The sequence below is a fragment of the Plectropomus leopardus genome, chromosome 10 (genome assembly GCF_008729295.1).
Source record: "Plectropomus leopardus isolate mb chromosome 10, YSFRI_Pleo_2.0, whole genome shotgun sequence".
NCBI classification, from domain to species: domain Eukaryota; kingdom Metazoa; phylum Chordata; class Actinopteri; order Perciformes; family Serranidae; genus Plectropomus; species Plectropomus leopardus.
In genome coordinates, this window is record NC_056472.1 from 26,608,045 (window position 1) to 26,630,925 (window position 22,881).

Genomic DNA, 22,881 nt, shown 5'->3' on the forward strand with positions numbered 1-22,881 from the left:
CTTAAACAGATGCCATCTTCTTCAGAAAACAACAATACAGCACTGCTGCTTGAGTAATGCTGCGTTCAGATGGAATCAAGGAGATGGTAGACAGCAAAGTGGATATCATTTTGGCGAATGAGAGCAGAACGGTAAAATTAGCTGAGGCCAGCAGAGAAAATCAGCAATAGTAACAGTAGACAGCATTAATATATAAAAAATATTTCAAATTTTTTGCTCCATGAGGGAATTTACAATCAAATGTTCGCTTCTTCACACCAGCAGAAAACACAGGCGATCTGGACATTACTAGAGAAATTACGCAAAGTAATGAACATAAAATAATTGAATTCCAATTTTTTCCCCTTTTTTGTGAACAGCACCACAGCATTGTTGCAACACATTGTCATGCATGTTTCGTTTTACCGTTCTGCCATTCTGTCAGACTGTTTGTTTTTCTTGTGCCATCCAGAAGGTGTTTTCCGTCTGCCGTCTGCCGTCTGCCTGATTCCATGTGAAAGCAGCATAATTGGGATATGACCAAACACAACATGACATGAGTGTGTGGCTCTGTCGTTTTGTGCAGACAAACTTTATGTAGTTTTTTTTTAGCATGTTGAAAGAAATTAGCTGAAAGTTACTAGTTAATAGTTCTTGTATGTTTTGGACTGGCAGCACCTGTCCAATCATCATCACATTTTGTTTTCAGTAGTGGTAAGCACCAGCCTTCCCGCCAGTCATGCTTTCTTGCCCACTTATGTTTTTAGACTAGAAATGATCTGCTCTACCAGTCACTGGACTGACATCAATAATGTTTGTGCTACTGACTATACCAATATCAGTTGAGCCTGCATGGTGTGATCAGGACACACTTAGCTGTATATCTGGCTCTGATCACGCCTGAAGTAGAAACAGAGGAAGGATTTCTGGTTCAACTTCACCTATTTTTTTTTTTTTTTTATTCATTCATTCATTTTCATTTATTGTCCGTAACCGCTTGTCAGTAGATTATGAGTGTGAATGGTTGTCTGTCTATATGTGTCAATAGTCTGGCGATCTGTCCAGGGTGTACCCCGCCTCTCGCCCAATGACAGCTGTCAGCTATTTTTATTTATTTTTTTTAATTTATTTTTATTTTTGTAATTCTCTTTTTATTGGTTCACAGAGACAAAATGAACATACATAAACAACGGCCACAACCACATTAACATGAAGACCTTTAGAGCGTGAAAATAAATAAATAAAAATAAAATGAGGATAAAAATTAAGAGATAGATAAGTACACAAACAGATATGTTCCATAAACAAAGATATTAGATCAAAACATACACTTCATCAGGGTCACCAAAGCCTCCAGTAATAAAGCTGTTTTGGAGTTTAAACCTCTTAAAACCTAGAGTAAGAAGGAAATATTACAGTTCAAGTTTAAATGCGAAACTGTTACATTTGTTTTCGAAAGAAAACTCAATCAAAGTACATGGTACAAATCATGGCTGATTTTCTTGTAACTGAAACACAACTGCAAATCATCCTAAACAAAAAGTTGCCTGTCTGGCACAACCTGGTGTCTGGCTTTTAATTGCCCTTTGTCAGCATTTCAACTGCAGCATATCCCTGACGCTGCTGAGATGTTCAATGGTGGATGTTGGAAGTATTTTGTTAACCCACCAGTCGGGTTGTTGTATATCTGCAGGCTGGTAAGCATGAGGCCATTGTGAAGAACGTCCATGACCTCCTGGCCAAGCTGGCATGGGACTTCTCGCCTGAGCAGCTTGATCACCTTTTTGACTGTTTCAAGGTGAGTGAAAGTTGTTTAAGTCGCTCAATCACAGATTATAAAGGTGTTCTGCACTGTAATGCAAATGCAATGCAATGCACTGTATCTTTTCTTTCTGTTGGTGTAATTGGTACATCACAACAACATACTGCAACATCCATTTTCTTAACCTCTGGACTCTGTTGCTCCTCTTGTGCAGGCAAGCTGGACCAACGCCAGCAAGAAGCAGCGTGAAAAACTGCTGGAGCTTATCCGGCGCTTGGCTGAGGATGATAAGGATGGGGTGATGGCCCACAAGGTCCTAAACCTGCTGTGGAACCTGGCACACAGCGATGATGTGCCTGTAGACATCATGGACCAGGCTCTTAGTGCTCACATCAAAATATTAGATTACAGCTGCTCACAGGTATGTGTTGGTGGATATGTTGAAGTTGAACGCCGTGCAAAGTAACAGATGGAGGGCATATTTAGCTTGAAATACTGAGGATTTTTAATTTTCACTCACAGGACAGAGACACGCAGAAGATTCAGTGGATAGATCGCTTCATAGAGGAGCTACGAACCAATGACAAATGGGTGATCCCGGCCCTGAAGCAAATCAGAGAAATCTGTAGCCTCTTTGGAGAAGCTCCTCAAAACCTTAGGTAAGGTCATAGTAAAAATAATTTTGATACCACAGGAACATGTACAGGACGATTCTTATGTTGGCATGTTTGAAGTGTTTATTATAGTCTTAAGTATTTTATTCAGAATTATTAAGATGTATTTTGCATGTAATGCATGGACACCTGTGAAAAAAGCAACAAGACTTCTTAGTTTTCACATTCACTCAAATTCAACTCGCTGACACTCCTGGCATTTCTATCACATTATGCACAAGAGGTGAGGCATGTCAACTCTTCTGCTTAAGAGCATAAATGGGCCTGCAGTTAATGGTCATATCACTGCAAGATAATATCTAAATTATCCTCTGCTGCCCCAGTTTTAAATATTAAATACTTCTCACTAAACCAAATTTTGATCCCAACTTACTGATTTTGATTGTCAATATGTTCTTAAAACATCCCACTGTGTGTGGCCCCTAAATAAAGCACTACAGGTGTTTTCTACTACTTCTTTTTAGTTAGGATGCTTTGGGACAAAGGATTCTCACTTTTCTTATGTAGCACTCTAAAAGGTACACAGACTACGTTTGCTTTGTTATGCTGTAATACGGCTTAAAATACTATATGCAAAAGCATGGTAGAGCGCATAAAATATGAGCTGTGCGCCTAATTCTCAGCTCTACATGCATCTGTGCACATAACTTGGTACAAAGAATGTGTACCAACTCTCATGCATTGACCTTGAGACTCACACATCTACAACAAAGAGCCAAACCTGGTCAAGATAGCCGCTGCTTTGATTCTGAAGCATGTCTTGTCCTCCTGTTGCATACTGGCAGCCTGTTTCGAGCAGCCAAAAAGGATTTGCTCCAAAGACTTCAGTCAGTCATAATATGTTAGCAAACTTTTTACATATTTGCTGAAGCACAGTGGATTTCTGCTTTAAATGTTCCTAAGACCACATAACATTTGAAGAAGTTTTACTGCACATTACTGTACAGTGAAATGTAGCTCAAATGTTACTGTAACTCACTAAAAATTTCTTAATTTTTAAATGCAAAGTCAGCTCAAATTACATGATAAGATATTGACAATTCCTTTATATTTGAACTGAAAAGAAAATGTTGCAACGTTGATGTTGGTTGTCAATTCTGGCTGCGGTTGTTGAAGTGCTGAAAGAAGACAATACATCAAGTGCAATTATGTATAGGTAAACAAAAAAATGGTGCTTTTGATTTTAAAAATTACATGAAATCGCGCATAGATACAAAAGGAGCCCATTGTAACAAAGTTGACAGTGCAACTGCACTAAAACAGCGCTAGAAAATGTTGATACTTCAACTTCTAACTCCAACTCTGAGCCAATTCAGTCACATCCAACCAGTAAAAACGCCCATTTCTGTCTATAGCTGAATAGGTAGCTGTTGTCTATTTTGGTAGCTAGTTTGTCACGTGAATGTTCTTTAAATATTAAAAGTTAGTTTGTGTTCACATTAATAATTTTTTAGTCACAGGCCTTTTACTCAGCTGATGTTTTGACATAGTAGGAAAACCAGAGTTTTTACTAATAACATCAACAATGTTATTGGTACAATTTCAGGACCTTGAAACATATACATTTGCCATTTTTGAAAGTAGCCAATTAGTTATGCAATTCAAAACTCTGCCAGTTAATCATGTTATGAGGACTTAAAATAGTTATGGAATTTTAGTAGTTTAAAGAGATTTTTACAAACATTAATTTGACATTCCCATGTTTACATTTGTGAAATAATTGCAAGGTTGATATGAAGTCATATTGTTTCAGCATTAATCATAAATTATTTTTGATTTGAGGTAGTGCACTTTTCTAGTCTTATAGAAAACATGTAGCATACATGCCTGTTGTTTTTCAGAAAGAAAATGCCAATTAACATACAAACGCACTTAGTGGGGTAAGTTGAGTGCCAATTCCAGGGTTCTACCTATTCCTGTTTCACGTCAAGTCTAACTTTCTCTTTGACATTTTTATGATATATATACTATATCAAATGTAAATCTCTGTCATGAATCCGCTTAAGCAATTCTTTCTTGGGTTTCATCTCAAATGACTGATTCCTTGAACAATCTCTTGTTTTAAGTACTGCACATTTGTAGTTCAAGGTACGTGTATTCTGACTAATGCCTAAGCAATAAGCTCTAGCTCTTGCTGTTAAAAACCAGGCAAACCAGATGCTCATCTGTCACGAGCTGAATCGCTTGACTTTAGGTTTAAGAACTTGAAAATGAGGTCAAAAGAGAAACGCAAATCATAGATATTTAAACTGAAAACTGTGGTCACAATCATATACTGTAAAATATATATGATATATTAAAGCTAACGTAATATCTGTTTTTCACTCCATGATTATTGTGGCCAAAATAATTCACAATAATGATATTGTTGTGATATATTTAGAAAATTTTAATATTATAATGCTGAAGTCAAATTCATCTTTAACTTTATTGTTGTGGGTTTTTTTTTTCTTTGTCTTATTTGGGTAAATGGATGGAAAAAAACAAATGATTCAAGAGACGCCAGATTATTTACATATTAACATGATATGAGTATTTCATTTTATAAATATCACAGTTACTGTCAGTACATCATGACACCACTACAGTATATATAATACTGTATTATCGTATTATATAAAAAATATGATAATTAGTTATGTGAATTGTCACATTACTTTTATGTCTTTTGTTTTTATTATTAAGCAATATAATAAAAACATTTTATTTGAATGAAATTCAATTTCATCTGGCTTAAATCAGAGTGTTGTGACTAAATGCAAGTCAAAGCGTCCAGAAAATGTTATGCGTCATGTAATGTAATTCATGGTTATCATAATTTCTAAAAGGCAGATGTGTTTGGGTAAATTCTGTCTGATGTGTGTTTCTGTCTCATTAGATTTTCTGTGCAGTTTCTCAGCTCTGTACATTAGCTGTAGTGCACACACACAATCTAGACAGTTACACAACTAAATGAAAGGTCCTTTGAGATGGAGCCCCATTCTTCCTGATGCCAGCTCCTTTCAGCACAAATCACTCAATGCAAAATATCAGGGGTATTTCATGCCTTGAACCCACTCAGATCTTATGCTAATGTTGTTTTCCTGCATTTGATTTTCAGAAAGTCATTTTACTTGAGATATGTAGCAACACTAGAATGTGTTTTAGATAGCCTTTTCGCAATTTAGCGTAAACTAGCCGCTGCTAATAAGTGAGCTGGAGTCAAAATGTCACTGCAGAATTTAAACAAATCTGAGCCAACTCTTTGGTAATTTGGCATTGGTGATTTGAAAAGATTTTAATGTGTTGCAGATTCCCAAGTGGCTCTTTTTAAACTGGGCGGCTATCAAAACTGAAAAATACATTTCAGGCTCATTTGGTTTGCGAGTTTATTTTTCAAGCCAAAAAAATTATTTTAAGTGGAAAGCAAGGCAGGAAATGGCCTTTATTGATATGACTTCTTCTGCTGGTTATTCTACAACACACATAAACACACACATTTACGCCAAAAGCTGCTTTCTGTATGACCCTGATAGAAACAAATGAGAAATCAGTCATGCTATATTTTTCTTAATCAGAAATCATGTTACTTAAAAGTACATTATGTCAGCTTTATTCTCACTCTGTTTTATTGTCGCCTTTGCTTTCTCATTGAATTTCTGTTTTTGTCCTCCTTACAACCTCCTCCTATTCTCTCTTTAGTCAAACCCAGAGGAGTCCTCATGTGTTTTACCGCCATGACCTGATCAACCAGCTGCAGCATAACCACGCTCTGGTTACCCTGGTGGCTGAGAACCTCTCGGCCTACATGGAGACCATGAGGCAGTTCTCCAAAGGTACGCTGTCTGGGCCAGAAATAGCTCACCATGTTTGTCAGGACATTTCATTTTCATAGGTACAGCAGTTGGCTCAGGGATGTGCACTGTCTGTAGTCTGACTGGTCGTATGTGTCCTTTTATAGAAGAACAAGCTGAGTTTGACCCACAGACGGTCAGGCCAGGAAGCCGCTACAGCCATGTACAGGAAGTACAGGAACGGCTCAACTTCCTGAGGTACTACATCACATCTTACATTCAGATTATGGTTGCAAATTGTAAATAATTTCCTTAAAGATTGCAGTTTGAATGGGTTTCAGTGGTGCTTTTTTTGCACTTAACAGTATGAATGTAACAATTTTGCTTACACAGTGTATGTTAGTCTTATTGTAGGAGCTGACCTGGGAATTCCAAGATTAAACAAAAATACACAATCTTGCCAAAATGTATGCCATTGTAATGGGATGTAATGAAGAATGAAAAGTGTGTTAAATGCCCCAAACAATCGCTAAAGGGTTAATATGTCACACAAACTGTGGGAGCTAAACAGTACGTCCACGGTCGTGTCTTCTAGCTACTAGACCACTCAGTTGAAGTGTCTTGTTCAAGGACAACAGTGAGTAATTAGCGAGGAGCAAGTGGTAGCCAGTGACTTCACCCCCACCAGCAATTATGATGCAAGTCTTGGACGGACTACGTGACCTTCACAAACACCTTTTTCAAGCCTTCAGTGTCCACTATTGATTTTCTTGTGTTTTTTTTTTTTCGCCAGGTTCCTGCTAAAAGATGGCCAGCTGTGGCTGTGTGCCCCTCAGGCCAAGCAGATCTGGAAGTGTCTGGCTGAGAATGCAGTGTTTCTCTGTGACCGTGAGGCCTGCTTTAAATGGTACATTTTTATTTTATCTTTTCTTGCCTCCGGCGTGAATGATTTCCCTTCAGTTTGTCAATCAGCAAATGTCTGTTCTAAATGCTGTTAATTTCCTTCCACCCAATAGGTACTCTAAGCTGATGGGCGATGAGCCAGACCTGGACCCAGACATCAATAAGGACTTCTTTGAGAACAACGTCCTGCAGTTGGACCCATCTCTGCTGACGGAGAATGGCATGAAATGCTTTGAGAGGTTCTTCAAGGCTGTCAACTGCAGGGAGGGCAAGCTGGTGGCGAAGCGTAGGGCCTACATGATGGATGACCTGGAACTAATAGGCTTGGACTACCTCTGGAGGGTGAGGAGATTTGTTGCATCAGGCACACATAAAGAGGTCTTTTTCTTTATTGGGGAGGGAGGCCGTTAGGTGAAAGTGCCTTTATTTAGTATTTTGACTGATTTTTTAAAAACTTTTTATGCTTTACTCAAGGCTCGACACTATCAGTTTTTTATCACTGAAACTGAAAATATAGTTGCCACTTTTATTCACTCTATATTTTGAGTAATTAAGATACTAATTATTTAAAAAAAAAAACGTAATTGCAGTAAGCTAACAAAAGTCTTTCTTTTATATGATACTTAGCAGAATTTGAATTTTAAAAGCAACTTAATTGGCTTTTCTGTTGTCTCCAAAACAGATGTTTTTGTGCATGTGAGCAAGATAAGATCTTTGTCATTGTTTAAAAAACAATGAAGGTCAGTAGAGAAAAGTAGTTTCAGTTTTGACTGTTTCGGCCATATTTAAATTTCACTAATGCAAAAAATATTAACAATTAATTGATTTTAGGATTCATGTTTTGTTATTTGTTGTCTGCTGTCCATGTTTTTTTTCTGTGTTAAAATGTGGTTGTGACTGATGGCAACTAAAAGCAAAAGAATTGATCGCCGCTTTCTCAAAATGGTGCCAGTGGCACTTGTGAAACTGAGTGTTGAGGCATTTGTTCTCAAAGGTTCCTCCTTGATCTATTATGGCTTGGATTTTACCTCATTTGTGCGTTGCTTTTGACAAAGGCGTCTGCCAAATGAATAATTTTAATTGTGATTGGCTAGGCTCTAATTACACTCTGCTCTGAGATAACTAAAGATTTGATATAATGGTTTTTACTTTGTGCACGAGTGAGCAAAAGATGCTCTGCAGTTTGTCACTACTGTGTGCTTTTGTTGTAGCCTTGAGCTAGGAATTGCATCAACAAAAGAGGAGCTGACACTTGACAGATGTGCTCCTCTCTTCCCCCAGAGCCAGTTCTGCTAGGTTTTGTCTGGTTGCCACCATATTGCCAGAGAAAAAAATCAGCAGTCATGTAGTGCACTGCTTGTTGCCCCCTTTTTTTGTTATGAGTGGTCAATAATAAGGCTCCTCTTCACTTTATTGCTTTGGTCCTCCACAGACATGTTCGCTTAAAAGTCAGACTCTCAGCCCTGAGTATGACATTTTCCGTATTCTCCTCTCTCCAGGTGGTAATTCAAGGAAGCGATGACATTGCCAGCCGAGCCATAGACCTCCTGAAGGAGATTTACACCAACCTCGGACCAAAACTACAAGTCAACCAGGTACGTTTACCGTTCTGCTTCAGTTAGATCAAAAGTTTAGTTTTTGTTTGTAATGACAAGTGACCTGTCTGCATCGTTTTACCTGTTTTTTCCTCCTTTCAGGTTGAAATTCATGAAGATTTCATCCAGTCGTGTTTTGACCGTCTGAAGGCTTCTTACGACACCCTGTGTGTGTTAGACGGAGACAAAGACAGCATAAACTGCGCCCGTCAGGAGGCTATTCGCATGGTGCGAGTTCTCACTGTGCTCAAGGAGTACATCAACGAGTGTGACAGTGACTACCACGAAGAGAGGACTATACTGCCAATGTCAAGGTACAGTCACAGTAACACTGTGCTTCATTTATTATAAATACATATTACGGTGCATTTACTGGTCAAGGCTTTGACATTAAAATGAGTCATTAAATATACTGTGAATTTCAATGTGATAAATTGACAAAAGTATTTAACAATGTAGTCAACCTGGACACTGCAGCAGCCTTTATTGCAAATCACACCATAGAAATAGAATTAACACAAAAGGACACTGATGTGTTTGCCATGTTCATCTACAGTGTATTGTGCTTCAACAAGCATGCTAAAACAGGGAAATAACAGTTACTGTAATAATTTAAAACCAATCAAAGTGTCCTACTCCTCTTTTTAGACAAAAGTTTATACGAAAATTAGCCACTAATGGTACACATTAAAATAGTTGCTGCTCTGATCATATTGCAATGTTGATTTGATTGAGAATGTCTGTTCTAGTCTCATTCTCTTCTGTGGACCATATGTCTAAATTTATGAACATTACTTTCCTCAAAACATTTTCCCTTGTAAGTTAGTATGCTCCAGAACATTACAAGAGTAAAAGTATATATTTACGTTTATTGCCGTGTTTCTCACAGTGAGATCAGCAAAGGTAGTATGTCTTGACTGTTTCACTTAAACCTCTTTCTTCTGCTTTCTCTTGTAGAGCTTTTCGTGGGAAGCATATCACGTTGATCGTCCGTTTCCCCAACCAGGGGCGTCAGGTGGATGACTTGGACATCTGGTCACACACCAATGACACAATCGGCTCGGTGCGGCGTGGCATCCTAAACAGGATCAAAGCTAATGCTGCACACACCAAGATTGAGCTCTTCATTGGTGGAGAGGTTGTTGATCCAGCTGATGACAGGAAGCTGATTGGACAGCTTAATTTGAAGGACAAAACGGTGAGAATGCGGACTGGTGTCATCCTTTTGCTTCAAATAAATGGAACATAACGGCTGGTTTTAAGCATTAACTTGATATAATTTTTCTTTGTAGCTGATTACGGCCAAACTGACCCAGGTGAGTGCCAATATGCCTTCAAGCCCAGACAGCTCGTCTGACTCATCCACTGGCTCTCCTGGTAACCACGGCAACCACTACAGCGATGGGCCCAACCCTGAGGTGGAAAGCTGTCTTCCTGGCGTGGTGAGTTTACAGCACAGATGCTTTATTATCTGTTTCAACTGAGCTGATTTCCGTGTTGCTTTTAAATACTTTGCCACAACAAGAAGGGATAAATTATGTTTTAATTCATCATTAATTGCAGATGTGTGACAGATGTTGTATATTAGAATGTGATTTTTACTTGACTCCAAACCACAAAGGAAAACTAAGAATCTGGAGCTATCCATTCCCAGTAACCTCTAAGGATGCAAGCAATAATGAGCAGTATTTATTATTTTGTATCCATGTTTTCAGTCTGTTAGGTAGCCTTATATACGTCACAATCACAACATGAAAATGTCACTCACCCACAAGTTGACCACAGTGCGTTATGTTCTTACCACTGAATCGAAGATGCAGTGGCATGATATTGAATGTCGATCAGTATGTGAACTCTCTCCTACTTTCTATTTTGCAGATTATGTCGCTGCATCTGCGCTACATCTCCTTCCTGTGGCAGGTGGCTGACCTGGGCTGCAACCTCAACATGCCGCTGCTCAGAGACGGAGCCCGAGTTCTCATGAAACTCATGCCCCCAGGTATACATGCAACTGTGCTTAATATTATCCAGCCAATATATTTTATGAAAACATACACAAACACTCACAGTAAATGTAAACTCAAATGTTTGTGTTGTTTCTGTGTCCTTTAGATAACACTACCGTGGAGAATCTGCGAGCTGTGTGTCTGGACCACGCCAAGCTCGGTGAGAACAGCCTGAGTCCCTCACTGGACTCGCGCTTCTTCGGGCCATCACCTTCACAAGTGCTCTACCTCATTGAGGTGGGTCTCAGTGTGCTTTTGTCACAAGTTTTTTTGCATTCTCAGCTTGACTCACCTGTGATGTAGTGATGTGCGACTATATATTGTCCCCAGAAATAACTTTGATAAATGGTAAACATAATAATGCAAGTACACAATGAACTTTTAATTCTTAAAGAGTATTAAGACAGTGGACTTTGAATATTTAAAAATGTAACTTACTTTTTCAGGGCGCCCACTAGCTTCCCTGGTAGGGTGGGCGCCCAATGTACAAAGGCTATGTTCATGCTGCAGCGGCCGTGTATTTGACTTTGTCCTCGGACCTTTGCTGCATGTCATCCGCTCTCTCTCTCCCCCTTTACGCTATAGCTGCCCTGTCTAATAAAAGCTAAAAAATCAATCACATAAAATAATCTTAAAAAATAGATATAGCACATTCTTGAGGAAGTAACACAAGAAAGTATGAATTAAATGAAAGTACCTCCATAGGAGTAGCCCAGAATTAGTCAGTTTGAGACTTAATACAAAATTAAGTGATGCCTGTTGCGACCAGGGTTTGAAATTAATTTCTTTGTCCACCTGCCACTATGGCGGGTGGATTCCAAAATTTACAAGCCGCTCGATAGATTATCCTTGTTTTTTTAGCAGCTAAGGAAGGCAAATCTAGCAGCCACTTGCATATTTTACCTGCAGTCAGGCTGGTGGCTAGTGCTAATTTCCATCCCTGGTTGCAACTAGTAAACAAAGCTCCAGGAACACAGCAGTTACCTCCATAACCTGGCCAGTGTGCTGCAGTGGACTCTGGGGATACACGGCCAGGGAGCCTGGCAGTTTGCTTGTGGACTTGCAGAGATAAAATTGTTGGAAGTGTAAAACTACAAATGACGGGCGTTTTGGCTCGTTGCCATGGGTAAGCAAGCTAACGACTATTGGAACCGATCTCTTTGATTCCAGAAGTGCAGCTGTAGGCTACCAGGTAGCTTTGCTGTGTCAACATTGAAGTGTTTTATTTTTCTTGGATGCAAGAAGGCAGGGGTTGAGAAAATAAAGGAAGCATGGCTGTACCTAATCCTCATGTTGGTTGGGAAAACTCTGCTGTTTGCTCTGGCATCATGTTGGCTAAAAAGTTGGAGACATTCTTATGTAAACACAGTGGGCATTATAGAGTTTCGCAAAATGATCGAGGTCATGTCCCTATATTGTATGATAAGTCAATAGCACAGTTATTCTGACGGGCCTTGATTGGTGTGGGGGCAGCAGTGCAGCAACTCCATTAGTATTCACAACAAAGTGTAAACATGTGGCATTAAATTAAAATGTCTTAAATCAGTCTTTCAAAACCCTTTAAAATGTTAAGACGTTGAAATACTGTTTTTTTTCCTGAGGTTGTATTGTAAAATCTGAAAATGAATTATCACTTTTTTTTTTTTTAGTTATTCATTATATATTTTTTCAATATATAAAGTTTACCATATTCCTCTCGCATTAACGTCACCCAAAAAGACATGTTTTAAGTTACAATAAATGTTAGGGCATTGTTCCTAACTCTAAATTATTTTATATTTCTCTTCAATATTGGTTATTGTAAAATTGGTCTAAGATTTTAGTCCAAGTGGCATTAAAAAAAAGTCTTAAATGACAACATGCCTTAAGCTAGGAACGCTGATAGAACATATTGACATTTTGAGTTCCTGCTTTGACTCAGAAGAGATGCCAAGATAGCCCTCTAAACCTGTTGTGTGGGACTGGCCAATAGTTTCTCTTTCTTGTTTGTTGATCTATAAGAAGGTTTCCATCTCTTATGCCCATGTTCCAGGTTGTTTATGCTTTGCTGATGCCAGCCAGTGCCACTCTGGGCGAGGATGCCAGCGACTTCCAGTACAACTTCTTGAAGAGTGGTGGTCTGCCCCTGGTGCTGAGCATGCTCACCAGGAACAACTTCCTCCCATCGGCTGACATGGAGACACGTCGTGGGGCTTACCTCAATGCGCTGAAGATCGCCAAGCTCCTCCTTACTGCCGTAGGATTTGGGCATGTGAAGGCTGTGGCTGAGGCCTGCCAGCCCAACGCTGAGGGAAATATTCCTGTCTCACCGGTTAGGCAACACACACAATTCACACAGAGACTTAACTGTATGACAGGTTCCTCAACAGTTGACTCCCATGTCTGACATATTTTCATCCTTCTCCACTCCCCCATCACCTGCCCTGCATTGTCTGCAGATTAACCAGGCCACTCATGACCAGGCCCTGGTCCTCCAGAGTGCCCTGCAAAACATCCCTAACCCCGCCTCAGAATGCATGCTGCGCAATGTAGCCATCCGCCTGGCCCAACAGATCTCTGATGAGGTAACAGAAAATGTAAGAAAACGGATCGAGGTTTGTAAGTTTAGAATACAGGGCACTAGTAGTGTTAATTAGTTTTTATTAGAGGTTTAATGTCTAGATGAATAGAAGAAAAGCTTTTTTTTGGGATGTTGCTGTCCATAATAATGTCTTTTATGGGACTACTTTTTTCACCAGAATTTCTTCCAGGCATCGAAGTACATCCCTGACATCTGTGTGATCCGGGCGGTACAGAAAATAGTGTGGGCATCAGGCTGTGGTACAGTGCAGCTCGTCTTCAGTTCAAATGAAGAAATCAGCAAGATATATGAGAAGGTAAGTTAATGTTTTAATGTTTTACCTTCGTTAATGGCATGTTTGCTTAATTTTTCAGATTTATTTGATGAGTTGGAGGGTGGGAGTGGGCTCTTATGTCCTAGGAGGTTTTAAATAACCTTTTGGTGTGTTTCCTGTTTGCTCCGTTCTGTGGCCTGCGTTTTGAAATGGATGCTGTAACCTCATTTGATTCCAATTAAAATCTACTTACGGGTACAAATAAAGTAACCTGAACCTGAACCTTCAAATGTTGCTCTTTGTTAGGATATTTTAATTTGAATCATGAACGGTGTCGCATACTTTCAGGTTCAGACGCGGTTGCAGATGATTTATAAACACATTTACAAAACAGATGTTTGTTTAACAAGAATTAAAAGCATACGAGCATGTCACAATTATATCATATTGCATTGACATATATCTATAGGATCTTTGATTATCTGTCCCCCAAAAAGATTGCCTTTAATGTTTTGTGAGGTGACCGCATATGCTGGTCTGGTCTGTTAGCATGAGCAGCGAGTTGCCAGCAGGAACGTCTAATGAGCAAATAAAACTGTCCTATCTGAAAATGCCTGGGAGGTGTGTGTCTGATAATATATGACTATGTCATGACATGGGCCAACCCATTTTAAACTACTTAAAGTCATGGAAATGGGGTAAAATATTAGGGAAGATTTCTGGAAACGTTTTGAAAATTCATGGGTAAAAACGTTTTATTTTACCATGTAGAGTTGACTGTGGAAAGAGAACCTTATTTTAAAGTCCAATTTTGAAGCAAAGTTTTGCTAATCAGCAGGAATGTAGCACAACATGAAAGTGAAAGCAGTGCTCTGTGTATTTAAATGAATAAATCATGATAAAGAATCATTATCTCAAAATTGATCAAAATAATCGTGATTATCATTTAAGCCATACTCGTGCAGCCCTGAAAACATAGAATCGTACAAGTGCGAGTTGAAATACGAGTTGTGCAGCACAGACATCCATAATGAAATAGTCTGTGCTGCACATGCCTCCATTAAAGATGCAGACTGTTACAGAGCTGGAAAGGCAGGAGGGTGAAAGCTCAGTCTGCAAAGGTACTCAGCTTTGAGCAAGGTATAACCTAGAGACAAAGGCCTCTTGATGGTCTTAGCATGGTCTTAGCTGATTAGCTTTTTTTTTTTTAAAAAAAGCACAACGCAACATGCATTTTTGCGTAATATCTGTCATTGTTCGCTTCTCTTGTTAGACCAACGCAGCGAAGGAGCCAGATGGGGAAGATGAGCAGGTGTGTTGCGAGGCCCTGGAGGTGATGACACTGTGTTTTGCCCTCATGCCCACGGCTCTGGACACGCTCAGTAAGGAGAAGGCCTGGCAGACCTTCATCATAGACTTGCTGCTACACTGCCACAGCAAGTAAGTACACCAGGATGCATTCCAACAATTTGCTGAAGCATAAATTTACAGACTTAAATAGCGAAGATGTCTTCATCACTTCCAGCCTTTTATTCTTCTGACAGGATATCGCAGCAGTGATGTTGTAATTTGTTTTAAACAGATCTGTGCGTCAAATGGCCCAGGAACAGTTCTTCCTGATGGCAACTAGGTGCTGTATGGGCCATCGACCCCTCCTCTTTTTTATCACCCTCCTCTTCACCGTGTTGGGGGTGAGTGGCTTTATGTCTAGTGTTTATTTTATGCTTTAATGCATTTCCAGACATTTTAGAAGTTGATTGGTTTCTAATTTACAATTGTCTGTGTGCAGAGTACAGCCAAGGAGCGAGCCAAACATGCTGGAGACTACTTCACTTTGCTCAGACATCTTCTGAACTATGCCTATAACAGCAACATCAACCTGCCAAACGCTGAGGTGCTGCTCAACAATGAGATCGACTGGCTGAAACGGATAAGGGTAAAACGGCCTCTTAATCATATGTTGCATGATTAGCCAGTTACCGTTTCTTTAAAAGCCAGCATGTGGTGTGCTCTATCGAAATCAGTGAAATGACGCAGTGGCTCATTTCGAGATAAATGTAGATTTATGTCACCATTTCTTTTTTTTTTTATCATTATTTTTAATAATTATTTTGAAATTTTTAAAATACTGATATCATCTGAAAGCTTAGAATGTCCTTTGTCAAAATGTGTTTTAGGGTTATGTGACTTAAAATTATGAGCAAGCTACATCTGAGGTTTTAATGATGAGGCAGAGTTGATGGTACACAATATTTTTCTTTTACTAGGATGAGGTAAAGAGGACAGGGGAGACGGGTGTGGAGGAAACCATCCTGGAGGGCCACCTTGGAGTTACCAAAGAGCTTCTAGCCTTCCAGACACCAGAGAAGAAGTATTACATCGGCTGCGAGAAAGGAGGAGCAAACCTCATTAAGGTGAATTAAACAGACCACTCCTGAATCGGTCGATATAAGTGCTTTTTTTTGTTTCTCATTTCATCACTAAGAGATTATTTGTCCCTCTCTTCTCAATTAGGAGCTGATCGATGACTTCATCTTCCCAGCGTCTAACGTGTACCTGCAGTACATGAAGAGCGGGGAGTTCCCCACAGAGCAGGCCATCCCAGTGTGCAGCACCCCTGCCTCCATCAATGCCGGCTTCGAGCTCCTGGTAGCACTGGCTGTCGGATGTGTTCGCAACCTCAAGCAAATAGTCGACACCCTGACCGACATGTACTATTTAGGTAGGTAAATGCCAGTGTGATGATTTCTGTTGATGATTTGTAAATGATATCATGCATGAGGGTGTTGTTCCTTTTTTTTCCCCTTCCAGGTTGTGAGACACTGACAGAGTGGGAGTACTTGCCTCCGGTGGGGCCGCGGCCCAACAAAGGCTTTGTGGGTTTGAAGAACGCTGGGGCCACCTGTTATATGAACTCTGTCATTCAGCAGCTGTACATGATCCCTCCAATTCGCAACGGCATCCTGGCCATTGAGGGCACAGGCACCGATGTGGATGATGACATGTCCGGGGATGAGAAGCAGGAGAATGAGGTACAGTGGGAACTTCTGCTGCGTTAAAGCTCCTGTGTGGAGATGTTCGTTTACAATTCGGATCATCATTTGGCCATTTGATTCAATACTATCATGGTGCTAGGGTTCCAATTTGATATGTATTGTATTGTATAATAATAATAATAATAATAAATTACAGGTATTGTAATTTAATAATACAATTTACTGTGATTCCTATGTAATTTTTGTTTATTTATGTAGACAACGGGGCAAAAGCTCTGAAGGCCTAGTTTACAGTTAAGGCTATAGCAGCTCAAATTTAGGCGTTGCAAACTGCAGTGCGAAGGCTCACAGCGTGCTGTCGCTGTCTGTTTTGTTGCTTTGGCTTTGTTTTTCTCTGAAGGGATTTCATGTTATGTTAAGCTAAGATTGCCACAATAAAAAAGCAACTTCTTTCCCCCTCAGCATTTGAATGACATCAATACACTTTTAAAAATCTATTAAAGATTTGTAAAAACGAAAATCATGATATGTAAGTAAACTTTTTGTTCCTTCCCCACCCCAGTTGTCAGTAATTTTTCCTCTGCATGTTTTCACAGAGCAACGTGGATCCTCGTGATGAGGTGTTTAGCTACCACCATCAGTTTGATGATAAACCCTCCAGTAAGTCAGAGGACAGGAAAGAGTACAACATCGGGGTACTACGTCACCTACAGGTCATCTTTGGTCACCTGGCTGCCTCCAGACTGCAGTACTATGTCCCCAGGGGATTCTGGAAACAGTTCAGGTATTTTGAAGACTCAAACCGTTTTTTTTTTTTTTTTTTGCCTATTAAACAGTTGCTGATGTCTAATGGTCTTTTCTCTGTTCCACCCTTTCCTAGATTATGGGGTGAGCCCGTGAACTTGCGGGAGCAGCACGATGCTTTGGAGTTTTTCAACTCTTTGGTGGACAGTCTGGATGAAGCTCTGAAAGCCCTCGGACACCCTGCCATGCTGAGCAAGGTGCTGGGAGGGTCCTTCGCTGACCAGAAGATCTGTCAGGGATGCCCCCACCGGTGAGTCCAGTCTTTTTTCCCTGTGCTTAGAAAATAGTTTCAGAAATACTGCCTGGGTTCTTGTTACTTAGTTATGTTTTGTGTTGCCAGGTATGAGTGTGAGGAGTCGTTTACAACACTCAATGTGGACATCAGAAACCACCAGAACCTGTTGGACTCAATGGAGCAGTATGTTAAAGGAGATCTGCTTGAGGGAGCCAATGCCTACCACTGTGAGAAGTGTAACAAGAAGGTGAGAATAGAGCACCCATCTGGTCACCAGCCAGTGTTATAATGTGATACTCATAAAGTGCTGTGAAAGAATACAGGAGGTTTTTCAGTGGAAATAGACTTTAACTTTTCATTCTGAAGTAAATGTTTATTACTCAGAATCTTATCACTTGAATCAGGTGTTGCTGTTCAATTTGAATATTTGACAATGCCTCCATTTTTCTCCACATAGAGGTTGAGTGGGGTTTGGCGGGACGTTCAGGGTGACACCGACATTCATGTGATGTATAATAAACAAGCCAAGTTAGCTGACAAAGCTAATTTGGGCTAACTTCACAAACAACAGATTGGAAATGTGCAGAAACATTTTTTATGCTGATGTTAGGTATAAAACAAAAGCCAAAGACCTTATTGTTTTAAGTACCTGTTAGCTGTAAATTCACCACTTGTAAGCACATAGAGTTGTCCCACCATCCACCATTTCTGCCACTGGGGATAGTAACTGCAGAGTAGCTGTGGAAAACGAAATGAAGTGTGTCCTGCTATGTTGAGAGTTTCTGGGCTTTAAATGAAAATGGAAAGCGATCTTTGCGATGAGTTTGCAATAGTGGCGGCAACAATAAAACTACTTTGAAATGCTAGTGGAGGGAAAGTTGAAAAGTTGTCTGTTTTCCGTTTTAATGGCTATCCCGTGGCTCACGTAAAAGTTTTCTATTTCTCTTAAACTTTTTATTTGAGATGATGATTTGAGAGGTAACCTGTGATATTTGCTCTCCTTGTCAGGTGGACACAGTGAAGCGCCTGCTGATAAAGAAGCTGCCGCCTGTCCTGGCCATCCAGCTGAAGCGCTTCGACTATGACTGGGAGAGGGAGTGTGCCATCAAGTTCAATGACTACTTTGAGTTCCCCAGGGAGCTCGACATGGAGCCGTACACGGTAGCTGGTGTGGCAAAGCTAGAGGGCGATGACGTCAACCCGGAGAACCAGGTGATTCAACAGAACGAGCCCTCTGAACCCACACCTCCCGGCAGCTCCAAGTATCGTCTGGTGGGAGTGCTGGTCCACTCAGGCCAGGCCAGTGGCGGACACTACTATTCCTACATAATCCAGAGGAACGGGGGTGACGGCGAGAAGAATCGCTGGTATAAGTTTGATGATGGGGATGTGACTGAGTGCAAGATGGACGATGAGGAGGAGATGAAGAACCAGTGCTTCGGAGGGGAATACATGGGCGAGGTGTTCGATCATATGATGAAAAGGATGTCGTACCGGAGGCAGAAGCGCTGGTGGAATGCCTACATCTTATTCTATGAGCGTATGGACTCACTGGACAAGGACAGCGAGCTTGTCAAATACATCTCGGAGTTGACCATCTCCTCCACCAAGCCGCATCAGGTCAAGATGCCTGGTGTCATCGAGTGCAGCGTCCGCAAGCAGAACGTCCAATTCATGCACAACCGAATGCAATACAGCCTGGAATATTTCCAGTTCATTAAGAAACTTCTGACCTGTAACAGTGTCTATTTAAACCCTCCTCCAGGTATGCATCTTTCTTCTGTGTGTTGCTAAGGGACTGTTTGTTATTTCTAAAAGGGAAGGGGGTGGTGCAAAATTAGGGGAGGCATTTCAAATATTTTTTAAAGCACTTGGGATGGACATATGTTTTTTGATTTGGCTAAGGGTAGGGACATACATCTTTAAATAGTTTTATTTTTAATTTATTTTAGATACTGTCCTTATTCCTGCTGGCATGTTTTAAAGGCGTGTTTTCTTTAAATATTTCCAAAATCACACCATTTATCATAGCCAGAGTCTGCATGATGAGCACTTTCATACAAAAACAACCAAATCAAAGCTTAGAATAGTGATATGTCATTGAAATCACTTAATTATACATGTCTCATTTAAAACTTTGCATTTTTTACAGTTAATTTGGGAAAACGGTTGATATCGACCATATTGGCGACAGCTGTGTGCGCGCTTTGATGCGTCTGTGTGTGTGCAGGAGTGTGTGATGCATAAGCCAATTCAATTTAGTTGCTTTTGCAAGGTAGGAAGGATTGCTGCTATGCACCCATATTCTCCTGAAGTGCACACCCACAGCTTGTGTGATGATGATGCAATTTATATGGAGGATTTGCATCTTGGTTAAGAAGTGAGCTGTTTGTTTTGGTGATAATGTCCAGTGTTGTATGGTCATTGCATCGGTTTCAATACCTCCATTTAGTGTTCATAAAGAAATATGGTTAGGGTTTATTTTTGGAGGAGGGAGAGTCATGCATTTTCTCCCAGTCACTCGGGAGAGGCTCAAGGAAGCATATTTGTAGCTTCAGGAAGGTCAATACAAGAAAAAAGGCACTCCCTGGCTGCCCCTCTAAGTCCCTAACTGGGGTTTTAAATGCAAAATCAGTGGGTCTTATGTATTATTATATATTAAAATATTAAAACAAAATGAATCTAGGTAGCCAGTTAAACTCAACCAGAGGCACAATTTGATTATACACTGCTAAAGAAACGTACACAAAAGCTGGCTGTTGCAATAAATATTATACTGCTAATAGCCAGTTGTAAACTCAATATTGATTGTTAGGAACACAATCTAATTTCCCTACCCTGTGTAGCTGTTCCTATTTATTTTATTTAACCAGGTTAGACTCATGGAAGCTGAAATGAAGTTGAAGAATAAACAATAAAAAAGGCACAAGATAAAACAACATTACAAAGGGTAAAGTAAGCCAATAATAGACAGACCATTAATCACACAATCAGTGTTTATGTGTGTATTTGTTCCACAATGCGGGTTAATGCACCTGATAAGAAATGGCTGACACTACAGATGTGCAGTACAACCCTTGCATGTGCATTGTTGTGTGAGCTGTTGTAGCTGCACAGCATCACGTCACTCCTCCAGTCGTGACTCTGCATATCCAATATCCCCAGAGGGCTTGTTTGATCCTGTGCACAAAGATGAAGTCATCATATTTCCACTGTTGATTTTAATGCTCCCCTTTTAAAGCTATAGCAGCCACCATAATTCTTTTATCACATATCTCTGGCTTGCTTGTCTAAGAAATATATTTAAATTGATGCTAATATGCAGCATCCCCTTGGAAAGAATTGGTGGTCAGTAGCGTTGAGCATGGCTGCCGAGAAGTGCTCTGCCTCTATAATGCATTATTAATGGAGCCAGAGTCCCGTAATGTTTCACAGGAAAATAACTGTTTGAGGCCAGTCGTCAGTACATTTTGTTTGCAATCTTGTATCCAATTGAGATGCTAATGTATCTTATTTTAAAATCCTTCTCAGCAGCAACAGCAGGATTCTTTAAAAAACAAACATCATTGTAAGATAGATTTTTAGTCCATCCACTGACTGACCCAGCACAATAGCCCTGTATGTTAGTTTGAATATTTGATTTGGTTTATTATTGGTTGGCCTCTCTCGGAGATCAGTGAGCGCTGATTGTAGTGTGCTCTGCCTCTGCTGGTTGCTGTGTTATCATCTGCATTTTGTGTTTCAGTTTATGCTGCATTGAACAAAGATGAGACGTGAATTTCTGACGTTCAGCGTCTTTTGCATCACTGTTCATAATGTGATGTATATGTAGGACAGTCATGCAGTATTCATTGTGTTGACTTTGTACTCTAGCACACTGGATTTGAAACAAAACAATGACTGAGGTTGAGGAGGCGACTGTCAGCTTACATCTTTGTAGGAATTGCAATCCTTTTTATTTATCCGTATAGATTGGAACAGAAATCCATGACGTTAGAAAAAAATCAATTTAACATCCATAAAACTGAAAGTCTTAGTGTTCATTTCATTTTGAAACCAGTGTGCTTGAGTACAGAGCAAAAGCAAAGCAAAGTGTGACACTGCCCTAGCACAGACTGCAGTATGCAATTATGTATGTAATGTAAATACTGTGCATATCCACGTTTAAGTAATTGGCTTTGCATACTTCTGACTCGTCATCAGTGATGTCAAATTATTATGAAAAGGTGACAGGATATGTGCTTTAGTAATTTCATCCAAGGAGTCAGAAGGCCCTTTCCCACTGGACAAAAAAATCCAGTAGCTTTTGTATTTAATGGGAACAGTTACAATCAGCACTCACTCCTGGGTCAAAAACAGTCCCTTTTCAGCAAAATGCAACAATGGGCTGCCACAAATTACTGACCTCCATCAAAGTAGCACTTGAACATCGCTCAGAATGTACTCATCACCAAATTTGAGAGAGACAGTTTATAAGTAAGAGATATTTATAAAAAACACTTAATCACCATATAATATTCACTGGCGTTTTCTACTGTTTACTAACGTCTACAGGCAGTTTGTTGCCTAATTTTGATGCATTGTCTCGTGTTTAAAACACCTGCATAATAATAATACCAATAATAACTTTATTTATATAGCACCTTTTACAAACTGACTTTACAAAGTGTTTTGACAAACAAAGCACAGGATTTCTTGTCGAGGCAATATTTAACAACACCAGTCAAATAATAATGCCAAATTGAGGCCAGACAAAACAAAAAAACAAAAAAAACAACCTAAAACAAAAAAGAATAAATACAACTCAAAGAATATAAGAAGTAAATACTGAAATAATACCAATAATTAGAGAATTAAACACAATCAAGACAGAATAAAATAATGAATTAAAGACAATTTAAAGTTGATTCATTAAAATAGACGACATCTCATGAAAACAAGTCTATAAAAATTGGCTTTAAGAAGTGACTTAAATGGGGTCACTGATTCTGTGAGCCACATCTCCTGTGCTAATTTTGGTGAAATGTAGTTTTTCATGTTGGTCTCTAGGTGTAGCCTCATAGATTTTTTTCAGCTTATGTTATAGTGCTTATAAGCAAATCACCAAGAAGATTTTCACTCTGTTTTGTTAATTGTTGCTCTTTCTTTTTTTTTTTATCAGGACAAGACCATCTTCTGCCAGAGGCAGAGGAGATTGCTATGATAAGTGCTCAGCTGGCTGCTAGGTTCCTCTTCAGCACAGGTTTTCACACCAAGAAAGTAGTACGGGGTCCTGCCAGTGACTGGTAAGCTCTCTCTGCCTCTTGTGTTTTGGGGTTTT

At 39.8% G+C, this 22,881-nt stretch overlaps 1 protein-coding gene across 7 annotated transcripts in view; it reads left to right on the forward strand.

The window, feature by feature from the left end:
• usp9 (ubiquitin specific peptidase 9) overlaps positions 1–22,881 on the forward strand; it is a 53,862-nt gene that overhangs the window by 20,149 nt on the left and 10,832 nt on the right. For 2 of the 7 annotated variants that reach the window (XM_042494969.1, XM_042494972.1), the window contains exons 11-38: positions 1,673–1,777; positions 1,956–2,162; positions 2,264–2,400; positions 4,257–4,295; positions 6,097–6,230; positions 6,356–6,446; positions 6,982–7,095; positions 7,205–7,433; positions 8,591–8,686; positions 8,789–9,000; positions 9,644–9,884; positions 9,979–10,128; positions 10,565–10,685; positions 10,799–10,929; positions 12,725–13,003; positions 13,131–13,268; positions 13,431–13,568; positions 14,800–14,966; positions 15,109–15,217; positions 15,316–15,462; positions 15,794–15,940; positions 16,041–16,248; positions 16,338–16,558; positions 17,119–17,306; positions 17,403–17,576; positions 17,667–17,808; positions 18,570–19,326; positions 22,723–22,846. In XM_042494969.1, coding sequence (XP_042350903.1) covers positions 1,673–1,777; positions 1,956–2,162; positions 2,264–2,400; positions 4,257–4,295; positions 6,097–6,230; positions 6,356–6,446; positions 6,982–7,095; positions 7,205–7,433; positions 8,591–8,686; positions 8,789–9,000; positions 9,644–9,884; positions 9,979–10,128; positions 10,565–10,685; positions 10,799–10,929; positions 12,725–13,003; positions 13,131–13,268; positions 13,431–13,568; positions 14,800–14,966; positions 15,109–15,217; positions 15,316–15,462; positions 15,794–15,940; positions 16,041–16,248; positions 16,338–16,558; positions 17,119–17,306; positions 17,403–17,576; positions 17,667–17,808; positions 18,570–19,326; positions 22,723–22,846 — 4,946 coding nt within the window. The remainder of the gene's footprint in view (positions 1–1,672; positions 1,778–1,955; positions 2,163–2,263; positions 2,401–4,256; positions 4,296–6,096; positions 6,231–6,355; positions 6,447–6,981; positions 7,096–7,204; positions 7,434–8,590; positions 8,687–8,788; positions 9,001–9,643; positions 9,885–9,978; positions 10,129–10,564; positions 10,686–10,798; positions 10,930–12,724; positions 13,004–13,130; positions 13,269–13,430; positions 13,569–14,799; positions 14,967–15,108; positions 15,218–15,315; positions 15,463–15,793; positions 15,941–16,040; positions 16,249–16,337; positions 16,559–17,118; positions 17,307–17,402; positions 17,577–17,666; positions 17,809–18,569; positions 19,327–22,722; positions 22,847–22,881) is intronic. The other 5 variants (XM_042494973.1, XM_042494975.1, XM_042494971.1 and 2 more) reach the window with 4 other exon arrangements.